General features: G+C 42.1%; 1 protein-coding gene across 1 annotated transcript in view; it reads right to left on the bottom strand.

The window, feature by feature from the left end:
- Positions 1–1487: 1487 nt before the first annotated feature.
- LOC148030661 (FG-GAP repeat-containing protein) overlaps positions 1488–19806 on the bottom strand; it is a 103547-nt gene continuing 85228 nt past the window's right edge. Inside the window, exons 10-13 of the mRNA XM_087687018.1 lie at positions 4216–4341; positions 4058–4123; positions 2645–2947; positions 1488–2536 (exon numbers count right to left, since the gene is read on the bottom strand). Of these exons, the coding sequence (XP_087543144.1) occupies positions 2069–2536; positions 2645–2947; positions 4058–4123; positions 4216–4341 (963 nt within the window). The 3' untranslated portion in view covers positions 1488–2068. The remainder of the gene's footprint in view (positions 2537–2644; positions 2948–4057; positions 4124–4215; positions 4342–19806) is intronic.

Raw genomic sequence — 19806 nt, 5'->3', positions numbered from 1 at the left:
TTTGCCAAAGCAACACGCTCTATACTAGGTCAAGTACAAAATCATTAGATGAGCCTATTAGGCTCATGTTGAATATCAATCTCCTAATATCGTCCATCTCAAAAGCCCTTAAAAAGGCTTTGACAATATCCCCATCTTAAGAGCCCTTGATTAGACAATAACATTCCCCGTACACACTGATGTATCCAAGGTTGCTATAAGAGTGGTATTGTGCAAACTTAACAAGCATAGCGTCGACTTTCTAGTGAGCTTTGCTAGTTGACAACTCATAGATAAAAAGATAAACTAGTCAACTATTGAAAGGAAAGGACCAAGAATAGTATATGTGGTAAAGCTTCACTAATAACTACTTGTTACCCACTTCACCTTCTTCTTGGACCATCAAGTCTTATCACGTTTGGTAAACAAGCTGTGTGCCATAGGTCACATAACTCAAAGAACCCTACGATTGCTAGAGTTTGATTAAAAAGTGACCATGTTAAAAGGCAAGTAGCATCTAGTCACACATGTGAGTGATTGGTAGTGTAAAAGAAACAAGTATTGAAGACAATCTTCTTAACTCTCACTTATTGAGAATACAACAGGAGGCCCAAATAATCAAAGCCAATCTAACATCCTATTAGGCAAATGATATTATGCAGCTTCTTAATCAAGGACTACCTAAATGCTTGCCAATAGAAAAGGTAAGACTCACATGCCTTCTAATCAAGACCAGACCCAACCAAGCGATAGCATAATAACTTTACCAACTAGGGTAGGGCAATTTGTTAAGCAACGGATGCGAGCATGAGATGGATGACATGCTACATGAAGCGCATGGTGGGATAGCAAGAGTCCACTTCGATGCCAATACTAAATAAAAGTTCACCCATTGATGTCCCACCATTGAGATGTCTCTACTATACAATAAATGAGCAACTTAAGATTAGGAAAATCTACATTTATTATTTATTTTAACAAGGGCACATTTTATAACTCCTAATATTATTAGCTCATAGTGGGCCACTAAATAGTCGAGAGAGATCTCAAATGCAAGAAGGCAATACTTCATCTAAGCATGTGCACTAATAGGTTATAAGACTAACGACAAACATGGTATTCCATGTGTATGCATCTTGATGAAGAGACCTTATACGCTAAGAGTTTTTTTTATCTTGCTCAAGCAAATACCATCTTCCCAAGCTTGACATGTAATGGAAATGCTCATGGCGAGCCTTTCATGCTAAGTTTTTCATCACAAGCTTTTCCTTACACTTAGAGCCTCATCAAGACTTGCTAAGGTTTGGAAACTAACACTGGAACAAAAAAACCCACCCATCCCAACCGGAGCCCCTCCAACAAGTGCACAACCAAAAGATTCCCCTATGCAGACCCACCCCCAACACAACAAAATCAAATCACACAAAATCCAATCTTCCAGTCATTCTTTTTAAAGATTGCAACACACTCAAAGGGGTTTCTACCCTTCTGTTAAAAGGACCATCACAAAGGAGATCTCCTTTAGTTACCCTTCCAAAAAAGCATAGATTATATCACATTAGAAGTCCACCTATTAATTACCCCCCAAAATTGATGGCGTCTGGCACATTGTGTTCACTTTCAGTCAAGCTCATGGTAACTCGAAAACACACCAGTACATATGGAGTGGGAGCCTGAAATACTGGCAAGTGTATTCCTTCACATATGCAATTTTGACAAAAGTGTACACGAGCATAATGGGGGTGTGACTTTCTTGATATAAAACCAAGTAAAATCACAATCCTCGTATGAGATAGTCATGATCCCTTGTCAGCGCATTCACAATTGACATTCAAGGGAAGTAAATGGAAAATCTTCCCTCGAGGCCTAAACCATTTGTCATGCCAACAAGACAGATGCTACCAATACAGATAGCACTCTGTCAGAAAGCTGGGCAGTATTAACTTAGTCATGACTGACTGCTTTATGCATCTCATGTGCTCATACATTGGTATATTTGCACTGTAGCAACATTCATCTGCAAATCTCGACTTGTTTTTCAGTTGATGAATGACCAATCAAAAGCTGCTAATTCACTATAAGATAACCTTCACCTTCCCGACGCCTTTCTTTTTCCTTCTGAAATACTGAAATGTTGGATCACAAATATCACACACATGACTATAATAAGGCATCCAACAAGGGAGCTGAATAATAATGCCCCCGGCTGTTGGGTTTGAACAAACCCATAAACACCAATGGATGTAACCACAATGAGGTCATTTAAACCATCTCCAGAAAAGTCAGCTACTACTACAGCATGGGTAGGTGGAGATGGTAGAAATAAACTGGTAAGCTGACTTCCACTTGGGGAAAGTATCACCGCTTCATGTTCACCTGCAGCAAGTATCACATCTGGGGGACCATGAACCCGTAGCGACATAACTTTTAAAGTTGGAACAACTGCATCTGTTGATACCCCTGCTTGAAGAGGAGAATTCACCCATGTTGCACCAGTGACCACTTGCCAACGCATATGGGCACCTTTTCCATGCAGACCTGGAGTGTAACAAGTGACCTGCAACACATCATTCATTAACATAAGGCGTGCTTGTATCCAGGAGATAAACTTTCAACTGTTAAACAAAACCAGTCCACTTTGAGTTTGAAAAATGCAAAACATTACCTCACCACGACTTGTAAGGAAAATCAGATCCCCATGACTTCCTTTTCGATGTTTGTGATCATCATGTGTAGGCAACAAGACTGGTAGCACAACGTCTAATGGTGTGGATTCTATGCCATTGCCAAAGTTCCTGGAGGAATATTCCCCATGTTGGAAACCACCAAACAGGTAGTGTCTGCAAATGGAAGCATTGAAAAGCTGCTCACGAACAGGAATCCCAGACGTCACAACAGCCGTACATGGCTTGATGGCTTCCATAGATCCAGTTGGCACAACACGTTCAGCTCCCACTCCTCCCACTGCCTGCCAGTCCATGAGCACAAAGTTGTCCAGTGAACATACAGTTTTTAGCTCAGTTTCATATTACATGTGGCATAAATGCACACTTAAAAAACAGAATAATGTTGTATCTGTTAGAATCATAAATAAGGCAGGGTCGAAAGTACATTTCATCAGTACGTGACCACAACCACTGCACATAAATGATCAGCAAGATATTTTACTCTTCCATCACTCTTCCCAGGTTAAGTAGCAGATTTTGTAACTTCTGCAACATTGTAGGATTCCAATAAATGCCACTTCTAATGGAATAATGACGGTTGCAACTTGCAACACTTTTGATGGAATAACGAATGTTGCAATATATGCCACTTTAAATGGAATAATGACTGTTGAAACTAGCAACACTGCACAAATTCCATAGTGACTATTGTACCAATCCCAATCTGTCTTTCAGGAGGTAACTACCTGCTTACATATACAATGAATGTGCAAGCAGGCGGGAGTACAAGTGCAGCAGTCTGCCTAAATTGTTCCGTGTATTGGGTGATACTACAATTTTCGAAGTTCTTCAAGGGAGAAAGATGGAAAGGCTATCTTATTTTTGCAATGAGCAGCTGCCAGTAAAACCAGTGGGAAGATTATTTGCCTCTTGTTGAGCATGGTGGGCGTATTAATTGCCACTTGTGAAATTGCTAATCAGGGTCCTCTCACAGCTCATCATTCAAGATTGTGTGTGCAGCTAGCCAGCAACCTTATCAACATCTTTAAGTTGATCAGGTGATTCAGGACATGGATCAGATAATACACTCAAAAAATTAAAAAACGTAATTCCAACTGAAGAGGGAAAAGAGTGGGAACTGCACGATCAATCCCTTGTGCTTGTTCACAATATCATCTTGCAGTGCTCTGACAATGATTTACATAGAAAGTAATTAAAATCTCAAGACGCCCAACAGAAGCTTCAATTACACCACAGTATTTAAATGGAACCTCAAATAAGAGCTGTAACTTGAGAAATTCTGACAACAACCTATATTTTCCCATTTACTCTACTGTACTTTTTACATTAGCTATGAGCTCCTCAAACTTGCAAAAACCAAGTGATTTATAAGCTGCTATTCCCGAGATAACCTGAACATGATCAAGAACTCCATCCCCATTGATATCAGCATGCAGACAACCTCCCTGGAGCAAAAGCTGCAGGCCAAGAGAATATAAATCCCAGTTCTTAACAGTTGAAAGCCAATTTTCTTAAGCGAAGACTAACCACAAGAAATCTCTCAAAATACCTTGCACACAGTACGACCAGATGCTAAGTGGATAGCCTCAATTCCTTCTTTCAGGTGTGCCACAAGCACATTCGGTACCCACCAAAGCTGAGTGTTGTTCGTTATTGTGGGCAGATATTGAGACCTCTGCATGTGGTGTTAAAGAGGGTGGTATCAAGACATCAACGTGGTTTCATAAAAGAAAACAGCCACCTGTTAGGTGCAATGGATTCATGCTGATCCATGAATCACATAATACATATTACAAAGCACCATCAGACAATGTTGTGTGCTCGTGTGGCACAATAAATAGTAGTCTGTTGGAACTTGCATACTACGTAAAAATGGTTTTCCCTTTAGCCAGAGAAACTTGAAGTTGTTAATGGCATCAAACAAGTCTTAACCACCTCAATAGTCCAATTGCTGCATTTTCTCACTTCATGAAAATTTTAGAACATCACTTCAAGGTCCTAATATATTGTAGAACTCTTTTACAATTACATAAGCTTGATAATGCATCCTTCACATATTTGTAATCTATGAATTTTTTAGCAGTGCAGGTTGCTTTGGGTAAGAAAATTGTATTTTCTGTAGCTGTTTGCAACTCCCACAAATATCAGTATACACACATACAAGGACTAGCGAGCAGTCAAAACACATCAATTACAGGACTGGGACAGGCTGAGAACTGAGTGAATGGTTTTCCCTTTAGCCAGAGAAACTTGAAATTGTCAATAACATCAAACAAGTCTCAACCACCTCAATAGTCCAATTGCTACGTTTTCTCACTTCATGAAAAATTTAGAACATCACTTCAAAGTCCTAGAATATTGTAGAACTCTTTTACACTTACATAAGCCTAATAATGCATCCTTCACATATCTGTAATCTATGAATTTTTTAGCAGTGCAGCTTGCTTTGGGTAAGAAAATTGTATTTTCTGTAGCTGTTTGCAACTCCTACAAATAATACTATATACACATGTAGGGCTGGAAACATGGAGGACTAGCCAGCAGTCGAAACACATCAATTACAGGACTGGGACACAGGCTGAGAACTGAGCATAAGGACAATGGATCATAGTCAAAACCCAGTAGATCATGCCACAGACGAATGAGCTGTAATCCTCAGCAATGATGCGCAGCAGACTTATAGGACAGCAAAAAGCAAACTTTGGTGACAAACAAGTTACAACTTGTGCAAACAGAAAGGAACCAAATGGATATATAAAAACAGTTGTATCATTGGGCAGAGAACGGCTCAAATCTCCAGGACAGGCAGGTTTCTGGGTCGTGTCCTTAAATTGCAAGCTATTATTGAGGAGGACAATGCACACGATCACAGCCTCTATTGCTGTTCTATGGACTTCTAAAAGCCTTTGGCACTGTTGCCAGGCCTAATTATGAGGATAGGGAAATGGAGTGGGTCTATCCTCCTCTACAAATCTTCAAAAGCCTCTAATTCCTCACTCTCACCCGGACACTCCCACATTCACCAACTATTCTCAAATCCCCCTCTGTTCCATCACTCAACCACCACCTACCTCCTTATCTTTTCTCATCTTACCTTGCCACCCCCATCTACCATAATGTATCACTGTCTACCCCCTTATCCTTTTTCATCTTACCCTTTGTTCTCCTTGCCAACCCCATCTACCCTTATCTATCCCCATCTATCTCCTACCCATCCCCTCTACACTCTCAATCAGCCATACATCCAATATCATTTATGCCTACTGCCCTCTGCATATCTCATTACTATCCTCAACCCATCTTTCATTATACTCACCTACCCCACTATGCTAAAATGGACCGTTCTCTACTTGTCACTTGTCTAGTGGTTAACATTTAACCCCCTCTTGGACAAGCATCAGCCCCTTGGCACTCAATATCAGTGATAGATGCTGCATGCTGGGACAGCCATGGCATAAAAGGAAAAACCGCCCAAATGTTGCCATCAAACATGGGAAACTGCCATTATATCTTCCTTATTCTCCATAATTCTTGCACACATACCTTAAAAACTAAAACATAGAAAGCCCCTCTCACTAGCATGGTGCTATTATGTCCTTGGAGTAGCAACTCCCAAGGACACCCTCCTGTCAATGTGATGACAGTTATAGAAAGCACACTCAACCTTCACCAACCATAAACTAACCATTCCATAAATGTCTTGGCAAAAAAGGGTGGAAAAAACTGTGTCCATCTTGCTCTCTTCTCTTGCTAATAGCATCATGTACCAATGTATGCAAGAGTACAGAGAACCTGTTAAGCTGGACTACTGCAGTCCCATGAACTCTAATGCTTTTGTGCATGTTGTCATGACTCATGTTGGAGAGCAGGAAAAAGCTTTGGTACCAAGATATTGCCTTGCTAGGATCCATCCTACATATATGACATGTCCAACATTATACCAGCAAACAAACAAGCATAAGGAAATAGACAGCATGCTCACCTCACAGCCATAGAGCCAACACATGCTCACCCTGAGCCTGAAACCAAGCCTCTACCAGAAGAGCTAGTTTCCCATACCACCAACCTGTGAGTGTGTGGTACAAAAAGCAAGAAAGAAAACAAAGAGAAGAAGAACACAAATAATGAAGGAAACAAAACTCTAAATAAAACACACACAAAAAAAAAAGCTCAAATATATCAGCCCCTGCATGTGTGGTCATTGTCATGTCAATGAGGGTGCCAGACACTGCAAAGGCAAGAAAGAAAAGATCTAACTTAGGAGAGGGGAGAGAAAATGACGATGTTGGAGAAGAAGATCTGCAACAATAGAATGACCATGAATAGCTTACCGAAAGAAGGAGAAGAAGGCTGACTGAAATGTGACTAGGCAGTATGGAGGAAAGCCCTTTATATAGGGAGCATCAGTAATATTGGTCAAGCTGACATTAAAAAGGTCGTACATGCTAACAACCACTGACTGCTATAGATGTCCCATTGCCAACAATAAATGCACCATCAACAAGTGAAGTGCCACATGGCAGATTGAAAGGTTGCTGAAATATCAGAGTAGACTGTGCAGAAGGGTTTCAGCGGCAGCAAGATTTAAGGTTCATAGTTGAAAAGGAGAGAGAAAAGATGGATTCGATGTTTGTTATGTCGAGCTTTCTTATCAAAGAGTCAAGACCTAGGTTTCTTTAGAGAGTACCTAGCTATGATACCATGTAAAGAAATACTTGAACATAGAATACAAACACAATTGCATGACAAAGCATAGACTGATAAAAGAACTCACTAGGGTTAGGGTAACTCAAAACCAATGACCACAAAAGATGAATGAAAGGTGAATGATTTAATATAATGCTCAATGTAGCAAACACACTATGCAAGGTGAACATTGAACATCAAACTCTCGTGTCTCTAAAGGACCAAGGTAGAGGGTATGAGCTAGAAAGTGTGTTACACTTTGTATGGATCCCGAAACCCAACAAACAGCCTCTGAAAGTGTATGGCAGCAGCAAAAGCAGATCTAGAGAGTCTCACATGATTGGGACATCTCAAAGGGCAACAAGCTAAACATCGTTTGTGTTGTTGTAACGTGTCCACCTGTTATCTTCAGGACACGTCTTAGCAGTCCATCGGAAAGGACATCTAGAAAGCTCCGCCCGGCACTCCCATGGAATGTTACGGGCTTTGCGATCTAGGACTTTCCGCGTCTGCCATGTAGCGGAAGTATTCTGGCCGCTCCCACTTAGGACCGACCTGAATTAGGGTTTTCCCTATTGGTCATTTCCTAACGGCAACCAGCGTCAAACCCGAGCGAACTACTTTACGCAGAAACGCCAGGTTCGAAGCGGATCCACGCTGCACTTGGTTCAAGGAGAATGGAAAACGAGAGGGATGAGAAGCTCAACCTCTCTGCCATAAGGCATAGTCCCATTCCGTTCCCCTAAAATAGCGTAAATCGGGATCAGTTATAATTCTAGGTCAACGCTCTTATTATTCGTGTTCGTTGACGATCTTCTCGCTGTCCATCGTGATTTAAGAAAAGTTCCCGGCCAACCGGGACCACCCATCCCTAGGACGGACCTATGGCCACATCCACCGCACTTTCCTCAGGCTGTTTTAGTTATCTAATTACCTAACACATTAAGTTATTGTAACAATCAGTTTCATTAATTAGCCCGTTACGTACTAGTTCTTTCACGTAATCATATCATTTGACATAGAAAAACAATGACAAACAAGTTTCTTATTAACAGGTTATCATATTTATCTTTGAAATACAAAAAGTCCAGCCCGTAAGCTTATCCACAATCCGCCCGAAGGCTATCCAGCAATCTGCAGGGATCACCAATCCAAGATTCCGCCCGTAGACTAGTATGCGGGCCTCGAGATCCAATCCCGAGTCACGTTAGCCTCTTATACAGGGCCCGGAAGGCGAGGGATTTACGGCCAGAGCCCCCCTGGCATCCAAGCATCCTCCTGTTTCAAGCAACGCTCAACGGAGAGACCTCTAAAGGCGGGTTCGGTACACCTTCCTGGCATGGTTAAGAACCCCCTTAGTTAGGCTCAAGCAGGCAGTCCAGGGTAACTGAAGCTGCCTCTCCCTTCACGCCTTCAACTTGAAGTATTAGATATCCATTTATCTTTTAATTCATTGACCAAACAAAGCCAAACAGTGCTCTTAAATCTGTAACAACCACAAACATTTCCATTGGTCGTTTTTATTGGCAAACTGCTAAGAAATGAATCCTTCCTTTCGAATGCGTCCAGCACTTGATCCGAGATGACTTGCGACTTGGCAAGATCCCCTATATCCTCGGTTAGGGCGTACCCTACTAACGTGACTTGGTCAAACCTTAAGTTCATAGATTATTTCAGTTTATCGACTGGTCTTTTGCTTCCAAACAATTATCTTTACTCAAGAAAGATACTATATTAGAATGATTATTCATCCCCTTGCAAGATAACTTGCGTAAAGACCTGCCAACCTCATTGCGAGAATTGGCCATTCCCTTGTGATCCAATCACAAGATCATACGACTCCGCACTTGTTGCACAAGTGTCGCATCGAACTATGAGACTATTCTACTCATCGAATGAAGTCACGAAACAATCTGTTCCTGATTACATTAGGCTGACGTCGTCAGTCCTAGGGTTCCAAGTTACATCTCGTAAGATTCTTAGGGACAAACCCTAGATCACTTCCCAAATATGTTTCACTGTCCCTACATTCGGTGAATGTGGGCAAGTATTTAGGGTATAGGAGCTTCAGTTTTAGCAATACGTACGATTAGATCACGTATTAATTCCTAGTGAATTTCTTGGAATTTAACTTATTCTACACGAGTATTCCGCGGTTTAGGTGTTTAGGTTTATGCCAATTTGTTTAACTCTTGAAGATAATTACATTATCATTTCCATAAACACATGACTCGTTGTCTACGCGTAAATTCATTTTCAACCCTAACTTATCGATTTAAGGTCAGGCATAGGTTAGGTTAATTCCAACTAATCTTCCTATAACTTGCGAAAAAAATTCATGCTAAACAAGCAACCTTTTACTTGATAATTTATGCAACTGACAAACGATAATTGCCTAGAGTTATGCATCGTAAGAATCATTTTATGCCTTGCACTTTCCTAAGGATTCCTAGCACTTCCCATGATGATTCATTGCGACGAAGATATGGCTTAATAATGCGATATGCAGTTTATACTTCCATGTTTAAACGAGGTATACTATTTTAATTCCGTTCTATAACAATGGACATTAATCTAATTTTAATTCATTACAATGCATAAAGCTATTTGCTAGAAATGTATTTATGCTCTCTTTATTTTGCTTGTTTTATTGAAAATATTAATGACTAAATTCCTCCATCGTGAGCTAAAGTTTCTAAAGTATTTAAGACGAAAAATGCATCCTATTTCCAACAATTATCCTTTGCACGATTGAATTATAACAATACCAAATAAAAATGAGGAAGGAAAACCAAATAAAAGTGAGATGTCCACGTGGATACTAGGAGACGACCCTCCTGCGGCTGCGCCTTGGGCTTTCTTAGGAGGCATCGCGAATGCAGCCTTTCCGTCGTGGATACAGCTTTGCAACTCCTTTTTGAAATTCCACTGTGGCTCCCTTTGCGATAACTTGCTCCGTCCGTCGGAAGCGGTTTTAGAAGGCTTCCTCCTTGAAGTAGGGATTTCGAAAAAGGGGGTGTTTCAAAATCTTTCGCGAATAAGACCCATTAAAGCCATGGGAAAGGCTTAATGGCCTTATAAAGATTCACACGAAAAGGGAATAAAAGGTGTAAAAACCCTTACGAGGGCTTTTGTATGGGGAAAGAAAAGTGTCAAAAGACCCTTAATACCCTATCTTCTTTTTGTAAGGGGGTAAACAAAAGGTATAAAAAGGGCCTAAGGGAGCCTTTAGGGGAAATTCGAGGGGGTCGGATGAAGGGCTTAAGGTAAAATCTTTTGAGGGAAGAAGGGGCTTATAGAGCTTCAAGAGGGAAATTTCAGGGGGGGAATAAAAGAGCCTTAAAGACCACTTAAGGCCTCTCAAGGGATTTTTGGGTAAAATCCTTTCTTGGGGGAAAAAGGGGGCTTTATAAAACCCTAAGGGGGAAATTCCAGGGGGGAAAAGAGACCCTAAGGGAGCCCTTAGGGAGGAATTTTAAGGGGGAAAAAGGTAGCCTTAAAGGCTATAGGAAAGGGGCCTAAGGGCCCTTAGGGGAAAAATTGGAGGGAGGGGGGTAGTCCCAAAGGCCACAGGAAGGGGGGCTTAGGAAGCCCCCCTTGGAAGCTTCTAAGGCTTCCAGAAGCCTTACAAGGCCACGTGGAGGGGGTTTGGAGGTCGTCAGATGGCGGCGAAGATCAGGCGGTTGGGCGCGGCAGATGGAAGACAGCACCCTCCTGGCGACGACTTACAGCGCCTCCTCTCCACTCCTCTCCCTTTCACAGCCGCGGCAGCACATTGATATCCTCAACCTCTCTCTTCCTCACAATACTCACAGAGTCTCGGCTCCTTCTGCTCCTCCAAGGCTACCATAGCCACTAGCTTTATAGGGAGAGGGAGGGGTTCCTCCCTCCCCACGTGTCGAGGCGCATGATCCAAGGCCTTAGGCAAGCTCCAGCAAGGAGCTTGCCTACCATACTATTCCCCTCTTCCTCCAACTCGACAGTTAGCTGGAGGAGAGGGGAAATAATTAAAAAAATTTGCTTTTATCTAAAAAATTATCCAATTCCATTATCCTCTATTGAGGCAGTTCACGCGTGCCTTTGGGATATTACATTCTCTCCCCCTTGGAGGAATCGAGATGTCCTCATCTCGAGATAAACTGGGGATATTGATGGTTGAGAGTGCTTTCACCTATCCAAGTGGTATCCTCTTCGGGATAATCTTTCCATGGGACGAGGCATTCTTTCAAGGTTCTGGATCTCAGTTGTCTCTCCCTAACATCTAAGATCCTGTCAGGCCTTAGTTCAAGGACTCCTTGACTAGGCATTACAGCTTGTTGGTCATCAAGTACATGGTTAGGATTAGGTACATACTTCTTCAATAGGCTGATATGGAATACATTGTGAACCTTTAGGTTCTCAGGGAGTTGCAGTTTATAAGCATTAGGTCCTAGGCATTTGAGGATCGTGTACGGTCCACAATACCTTGGACTTAGCTTCTTGCAATCTCCTAAGGATAGGAAACTCTTCTTTGGGCGTACGCGAATGAAGACCATGTCTCCTTCTTCGAAGACTCTATCTTGACGCTTCAAATCCGCGTAGGCCTTCTGTCTATCCTTGGCAGCTTGAATGTCCTGTCTTATTGACTTTATTTGGTCATCCATCTCTTCCAACATCTGCCTTGAAGCTTCAACCCTCAAGGTTGGATCTGAGAAGTTTAGGGAACTTCGACAGTCATGACCATACAATGCTTGGAAAGGGATCATCTGAATGCTTTGTTGGTAAGAAGCATTGTAGGCAAATTCAACCAAAGGTAAGTATTGAATCCACCTTTTTGACTCACGACAACAGTATGCCCTAAGCACATCCTCGATGACTTGATTGACTCGCTCTGTTTGGCCATCCGTTTGGGGATAGTAAGCTGTGCTAAAACAAAGTTGAGTTCCAATGGCTTCAAAGATGGCTCTCTAGAAGTGTGATGTGAAGAGAGAATCACGATCACTAACGATCCTTCTTGGTAGCCCATGTATCTTGAATATCTCCTTGATAAACAATCTTGCAATGTCCGAGGCTTTATAGTTTGTCTTCACTGGAATAAGGTGTGCAACCTTAGTAAGCATGTCAACCACAACCATGATGGAGTTGTATCCTCCCTGAACTTGGGGTAGGCCAACAACAAAATCCATACTGATGAATTCCCATTTCATTTGGGGAATGTCAAGCGGTTGCAGCTTCCCTAGCATCTTGACATGTTCGGCTTTGATACGTTGACAAGACAAACACTCGGTGACATATTTGAGAATGTTACCTTTAAGCCTCTCCCAATGGTAGCTCTTCCTAACTGCATTGAGAGTCTTGGCATAGCCAGGATGTCCTGAGAAAGGGGAATCATGAGCTTCCCACAATATCTTCTGCTTAAGTGACTGACTTGCCAGTATACACAGCCTTGTTCTATAGTAGACAAGTCCACTATTAATAGAGAATTCATGATACTTAGCCTGCAGCTTTTGATCCTGATCTTTGATAGAGATTTCCCTTAGCATCTTTTGATAGGCTGAATCATTGCATGCTTCCTCTCTAACTAACTCAAGTATTAGATTGTTTGGCATAGATACTTTTGTAGCTAGAGATCTAGTTGTTGATGGATTCTATAAGATTAGGGAATTAAGGAATGCCTTGCGACTGAGTGCATCGGCAACTACATTCTCTTTTCCTGGTCGGTACTTGATTTCAAAGTCGTACTCTTCCAGTACTTCAATCCACCGACGTTGCCTCATGTTGAGCTCGTTCTGGGTAAAGATCCACTTGAGACTCTTATGATCAGTCACTAGGATAAACTTGTTACCCAATAGGTAGTGCCTCCAAAGCTTTAGAGCATGGATGACAGCTAACAATTCCAGATCATGGGTAGCATAATTCTTCTCATGACTCTTCAGTTTCCTTGAAGAGTAAGCTACCGGGTGACCTTCCTGCATGAGCACACATCCCAAGGCAAGTGTGCTAGCATCAGTTACTACCTCGAACTCCTTATTGAGGTCTGGAAGTTTTAGGATAGGTGCTGATACCAAACTTTGCTTCAATCTATTGAAACTATTTTGTTCGGGAGTTGACCATGCAATGGCTGTTTGCTTCTTCAATAAGTCCGTCAGAGGTGCTGCAATCAAAGCATAGTTTTTTATGAAGACCCTATACCATCCTGTCAATCCAAGAAAGCTACGTATTTCTTTGACAGATGTTGGTATTGGCCATTCTAGCACATCTCCGACCTTGACTGGGTCCACTGAGATTCCTTCTGCTGATACGATGAAACCCAAATATTCAATCTGACGTTTGAAGAATGCACACTTCTTCATCTTAGCATACAGCTTATGCGCCCTCATTGTCTCAAGGACAATCCGAAGTTGAGGTTCATGGTCTTCTTCCTATTTAGAATAGACTAAAGTGTCGTCGAAGAAGACGAGCACGAAGTCATCAAGATATGGCCTAAAGATATCCTGCATTAACCTGTTGAAAGTGGCAGGTGTATTCGTAAGCCCGAATGACATAACTAGCAACTCAAAGTGTCCATATCTTGTATTGAAGGCCGTCTTGGGGACAATCTTGGAGAAGATCTTTGCCCCTTGAAGACGATCAAGAAGCTCATCTATTCTAGGAATAGGGTACTTGTTCTTGACCGTTGATTGATTCAGTCCTCTGTAATCAACACATAGTCGAAGTGTTCCATCTTTCTTTTTCTGGAACAGTACTGGAGCTCCCCATGGTGAACTGCTAGGACGGATGTAGCCCTGTTCTAGCAGTTGCTTGAGTTATTCCTTCAGCTCAATTGCTTCCGGTATAGACATTCTATAAGGTCTTTTTACAATTGGCACAGCTCCTGGTACTAGCTTAATCTCATGATCCACTTCTCTTTGAGACGGGAGTTATTTCAACTCTTTAGGAAATACGTCCGCGTATTCCTTTAGCCAAGAAGGTCCTTCACTAGACTCTTGCTTCTAATCTAACTTGTTGAGCTTAATTAAGTAGACAAGTAATCCTTTTCTGACTCCTTTTATGATCCGAGATGCGTTGGCCAATTGGATTTTGGCACTCCAATCTCACCTTGAGTTGTGACTAATTCCCTTTCAGAGTTCCGAAAGGAAACTTGGTCCTTTCCACAATGAATGTGGCCGTCATTAGGCTTAAGCCAATCCATTCCGAGTAGGCACTCATGGATACCTAAATTCATGACTCTGAATTTGACCGAAGTCATCTTTCCTCCCAGAAAGAATTCCACCTTAGCAGTTTGCCTGGTACAAGTAACCTCACGACCATTTGCCAATTCCACAAGCAAGATAGATGCTTCTACTGTGGCTATTCCTAATCTTTTTGCACAAGCTAGTGAGATAAAGGAATGTGTACTGCCACAATCAATCAAGGTCTTGAAACTTTTACCTTGATAGTCCGACGGTATCTGAATCACCAAGAATTGGCGATTCAGGCCTTTCTTATGTAGACCGGCATGGACTATCGCCCTTTCAAACTCTGCTTCCATGGTCGGATCTTCTTCTTCGCACATTTGCCTATTGGCAACGCAGGCCGTTCTTTCTCTGCCTCAGGTAGCAGCTCCTTGACCACGGCCCGTTCCTTGGAAAGGTGCTTGGCGATGTCCTCCACCAAGCTTGGGACATTGCCTCTTGAAATGACCGGGCTCGTTGCAGTGGAAACAACGGAGGTTTCGGCCATTGCTTTGAGTAGGAACAAAGTTGTTGACGTTATTAGTCCTTGCTTTCTTTATTTGTCCCTGATTATAACCTTGAACTCTCTTCATTTGAGGTCTGAATGCTCCTCTATTCAGGTCATTATAAGACCAAGTTTTGTTACCCCTTGGTCTAGACTGTACCTCCTGAATTATAGGCGCAGCTCGAATGAGTGCGTCCTGAAGATCTGATGGACGCATAGATTCGAGACGGGTATTTACTGGGGGATTTAAACCAACACAAAATTTGGACACCTGCTGTGTCATGTCCATCTGCGGTGCATACTTTAAAAGTGAGACGAATTTAGAGTAGTATGCATCAAGAGTGAGCCCCAGCTGTTTTAGTTCGTAGAACTCATTCATTTTCTGCGTGCGATATGCAGGTGGTAAGTATCTTCCCTGCACGGCTTTCTTCAGCTTCTCCCAAGTAAAGGATCCCTCTGCGATCCCTTGATCCCTGCACCATTGCTTCCACCAAAGCCTGGCTTCGCCGGTAAGCTTTAGCTTGGCGAGCATAGCCTGATTGGCGGGTGCAATACCGGCTGCTTTGAAGTAATCCTCCATGGATTCAATCCAAATTTCAGCATCTGCTTGGATGGACCTGTCTCTCTCGTCAAACTCGGGTGGCTTAATCTACTTGAGAAGAAACTTCTTCTCCTGGATTACAGCAGTACTTGATGTAGGAGGCGAACTAGAAACCTGTACCTGGGGTTGTGCCTGGATAAAGGTTTCTTAATGTTATTACACGATAATCATTATTGATTTATATTACATCTCCATTTCTGCTATCACGCGAGCAATGTAACTACTTAACTTTTTATCAATTCTCATGCACAATCAGACATTGATAAAAAGAATTCTTATTTGTATTTATATGGGCATAGCTCTTTCGGAATACAACATTTCTTGCGATGATAAGCCAACTGTTACATTTAGTTTGGGGAGAACAACGTTGTATTACATTTATCTACAGGAACTGTATAATAGTATGGTTTCGGATCGTGGATCTTCAGGAATCGGTAAGTCATTGGAAGTTCAGGGTATCCTTTCCTTTGAAACCCATTCTTCTCATGGCGCCCCAACACTTTAATCCTGTCGACGGGGATCACACGGGTTACTTCCTCATATACATATGAGTTCATCTCAACCCTTCGACCTCGAATATATAAAGTTGAGTTTATGTGATCTTCCACAAAAATGAACAGCTTCACGGCTTTCAGGTCTTTCAACCACTTGATCCTCTTAAGGTTGGTCTGTAGGTAAGCAAACTGGTGGGCAGCTATATAGTAGATTCCTGAGGCACCCGTCCATCTTCGTTCCATGTACAAAGGTGATGGATTATAGATTCGCTCTAGGATGTTCATCATCTCAACCCTTTGTCGGTAATCAAGGGAATGCATCGCAGTCATAAACATGACTCGGAACACTAAGAACTTGTTCAACGCTTCGTAATTCTGCAAGATAGCATTGAAAGTAAGGAAATGTTTAGAGTAGCAACATTTGCTTTACTTTATCTTATTAAGATTTCATAAAAACAATTCCTTGTTAGTTTGCTCTGATACCAACTGTAACGTGTCCACCTGTTATCTTCAAGACACGTCTTAGCAGTCCATCGAAAAGGACATCTAGAAAGCTCTATCCGGCACTCCCATGGAATGTTACGGGGTTTGCGATCTAGGACTTTCCGCGTCTGCCACATAGCGGAAGTATTCCGGCCGCTCTCACTTAGGACCGACCTGAATTAGGGTTTTCCCTATTGGTCATTTCCTAACGGCAACTAGCGTCGAACCCGAGCGAACTACTTTACGCAGAAACGCCAGATTTAAAGCGGATTCACGCTGCACTTGGTTCAAGGAGAATGGCAAACGAGAGGGATGCGAAGCTCAACCTCTCTGCCATAAGGCATAGTTCCATTCCGTTCCCCTAAAACAGCGTAAATCGGGATCAGTTATAATTCTAGGTCAACGCTCTTGTTGTTCGTGTTCGTTGACGATCTTCTGGCTATCCATCATGATTTGAGAAAAGTTCCCGGCCAACCGAGACCACCCATCCGTAGGACGGACCTATGGCCACATTCATCGCACTTTCCTCAGGTTGTTTTAGTTATCTAATTACCTAACACATTAAGTTGGACATGTAACAATCAGCTTTTTTAATTAGCCCGTTAGGTAGTGGTTCTTTCACGTAATCATATCACTTGACATAGAAAAACAATGACAAACAAGTTTCTTATTAACACGTTATCATATTTATCTTTGAAATACAAAAAGTCCAGCCCGTAGGCTTATCCACAATCTGCCCGAAGGCTATCCAGCAATCCGGAGGGATTACCAATCCAAGATTCCACCCGTAGACTAGTATGCGGGCCTCGAGATCCAATCCCAAGTCACGTTAGCCTCTTGTGCAGGGCCAGAAGGCGAGGGATTTACGGCCAGAGCCCCCCCTGGCACCCAAGCATCCTCCTGCTCCAAGCAACGCTCAACGAAGAGACCGCTCGCGGCGGGTTCGGTCCACCTTCCCGGCGCGGTTAACAACCCCCTTGGTTAGGGTCAGGCAGGCAATCGGGGGTAACTGAAGCTGCCTCTCCCTTCACGCCTTCAACCTGAAGTATTAAATATCCATTTATCTTTTAATTCATTGACCAAACAAATCCAAACAGTGCTCTTAAATCTGTAACAACCACAAACATTTCCATTGGTCGTTTTTGTTGGCAAACTGCTAAGAAATGAATCCTTCCTTTCGAATGCGTCCAGCACTTGATCCGGGATGACTTGCGACTTGGCAAGATCCCCTATATCCTGGGTTAGGGCGTACCCTACTAACGCGACTTGGTCAAACCTTAAGTTCATAGATAAATTCAGTTTATCGGCTGGTCTTTTGCTTCCAAACAATTATCTTTACTCAAGAAAGATACTATATTAGGATGATTATTCATCCCCTTGCAAGATAACTTGCGTAAAGACCTGCCAACCTCATTGCGAGAATTGGCCATTCCCTTGTGATCCAATCACAAGATCATACGACTCCGCACTTGTTGCACAAGTGTCGCATCGAACTATGAGACTATTCTACTCATTGAATGGAGTCACGAAACAATCTGTTCCTGATTACATTAGACTGACGTCGTCAGTCCTAGGGTTCCAAGTTCCATCTCATAAGATTCTTAGGGACAAACCCTAGATCACTTCCCAAATATGTTTCACTGTCCCTACATTCGGTGAATGTGGGCAAGTATTTAGGGTATAGGAGCTTCAGTTTTAGCAATACGTACGATTAGGTCACGTATTAATTCCTAGTGAATTTCTTGGAATTTAACTCATTCTATACGAGTATTCCGCGGTTTAGGTGTTTAGGTTTATGCCAATTTGTTTAACTCTTGAAGATAATCACATTATCATTTCCATAAACACATGACTCGTTGTCTACGCGTAAATTCATTTTCAACCCTAACTTATCGATTTAAGGTCAAGCATAGGTTAGGTTAATTCCAACTAATCTTCCTATAACTTGTGAAAAAAATTCATGCTAAACAAGCAACCTTTTACTTGATAATTTATGCAGTTAACAAACGATAATTGCCTAGAGTTATGCATCGTAAGAATCATTTCATGCCTTGCACTTTCCTAAGGATTCCTAGCACTTCCCATGATAAATCATTGCGAAGAAGATATGGCTTAATAATGCGATATGCAGTTTATACTTCCATGTTTAAACGAGGTATACTATTTTAATTCCGTTCTATAACAATGGACATTAATCTAATTTTAATTCATTGCAATGCATAAAGCTATTTGCTAGAAATGCATTTATGCTCCCTTTATTTGGCTTGTTTTATTAAAAATATTAATGACAAAATTTCTCCGTCGTGAGCTAATTTTTCTAAAGCATTTAAGACGAAAAATGCATCCTATTTCCAACAATTATCCTTTGCACGATTGAATTATAACAATACCAAATAAAAATGAGGAAGGAAAACCTGGACTTGGGGTGAGATGTCCACGTGGATGCTAGGAGACGACCCTCCTGCAGCGGCTACGCCTTGGGCTTTCTTAGGAGGCATCGCGAATGCAGCCTTTCCGTCGTGGATACAGCTTTGCAACTCCTTTTTGAAATCCCACTATGGCTCCCTTTGCGATAACTTGCTCCGTCCGTCGGAAGCAATTTTAGAAGGCTTCCTCTTTGAAGTAGGGATTTCGAAAAAGGGGGTATTTCAAAATCTTTCGCGAATAAGACCCATTAAAGCCATGGAAAAAACTTAATGGCCTTATAAAGATTCACACGAAAAGGGAATAAAAGGTGTAAAAACCCTTACGAGGGCTTTTGTATGGGGAAAGAAAAGTGTCAAAAGACCCTTAACAACCTATCTTCTTTTTGTAAGGGGGTAAACAAAAGGTATAAAAAGGGCCTAAGGGAGCCCTTAGGGGAAATTCGAGGGGGTCGGATGAAGGGCTTAAGGTAAAATCTTTTGGGGGAAGAAGGGGCTTATAGAGCTTCAAGGGGGAAATTTCAGGGGGGGGAAAAAAGAGCCTTAAAGACCACTTAAGGCCTCTCAAGGGATTTTTGGGTAAAATCCTTTCTTGGGGGGAAAAGGGGGCTTTATAAAGCCCTAAGGGGGAAATTCCAAGGTGGAAAAGAGACCCTAAGGGAGCCCTTAGAGAGGAATTTTATGGGGGAAAAAGGTAGCCTTAAAGGCTATAGGAAAGGGGCCTAAGGGCCCTTAGGGGAAAAATTGGAGGGAGG

The sequence above is a fragment of the Lygodium microphyllum genome, chromosome 10 (assembly GCF_053477565.2).
Source record: "Lygodium microphyllum isolate KBCC chromosome 10, Lygodium_microphyllum_v1.1.10, whole genome shotgun sequence".
In the NCBI taxonomy this organism is placed as follows: domain Eukaryota; kingdom Viridiplantae; phylum Streptophyta; class Polypodiopsida; order Schizaeales; family Lygodiaceae; genus Lygodium; species Lygodium microphyllum.
This window is presented reverse-complemented; position numbering and strand designations above follow the sequence as displayed.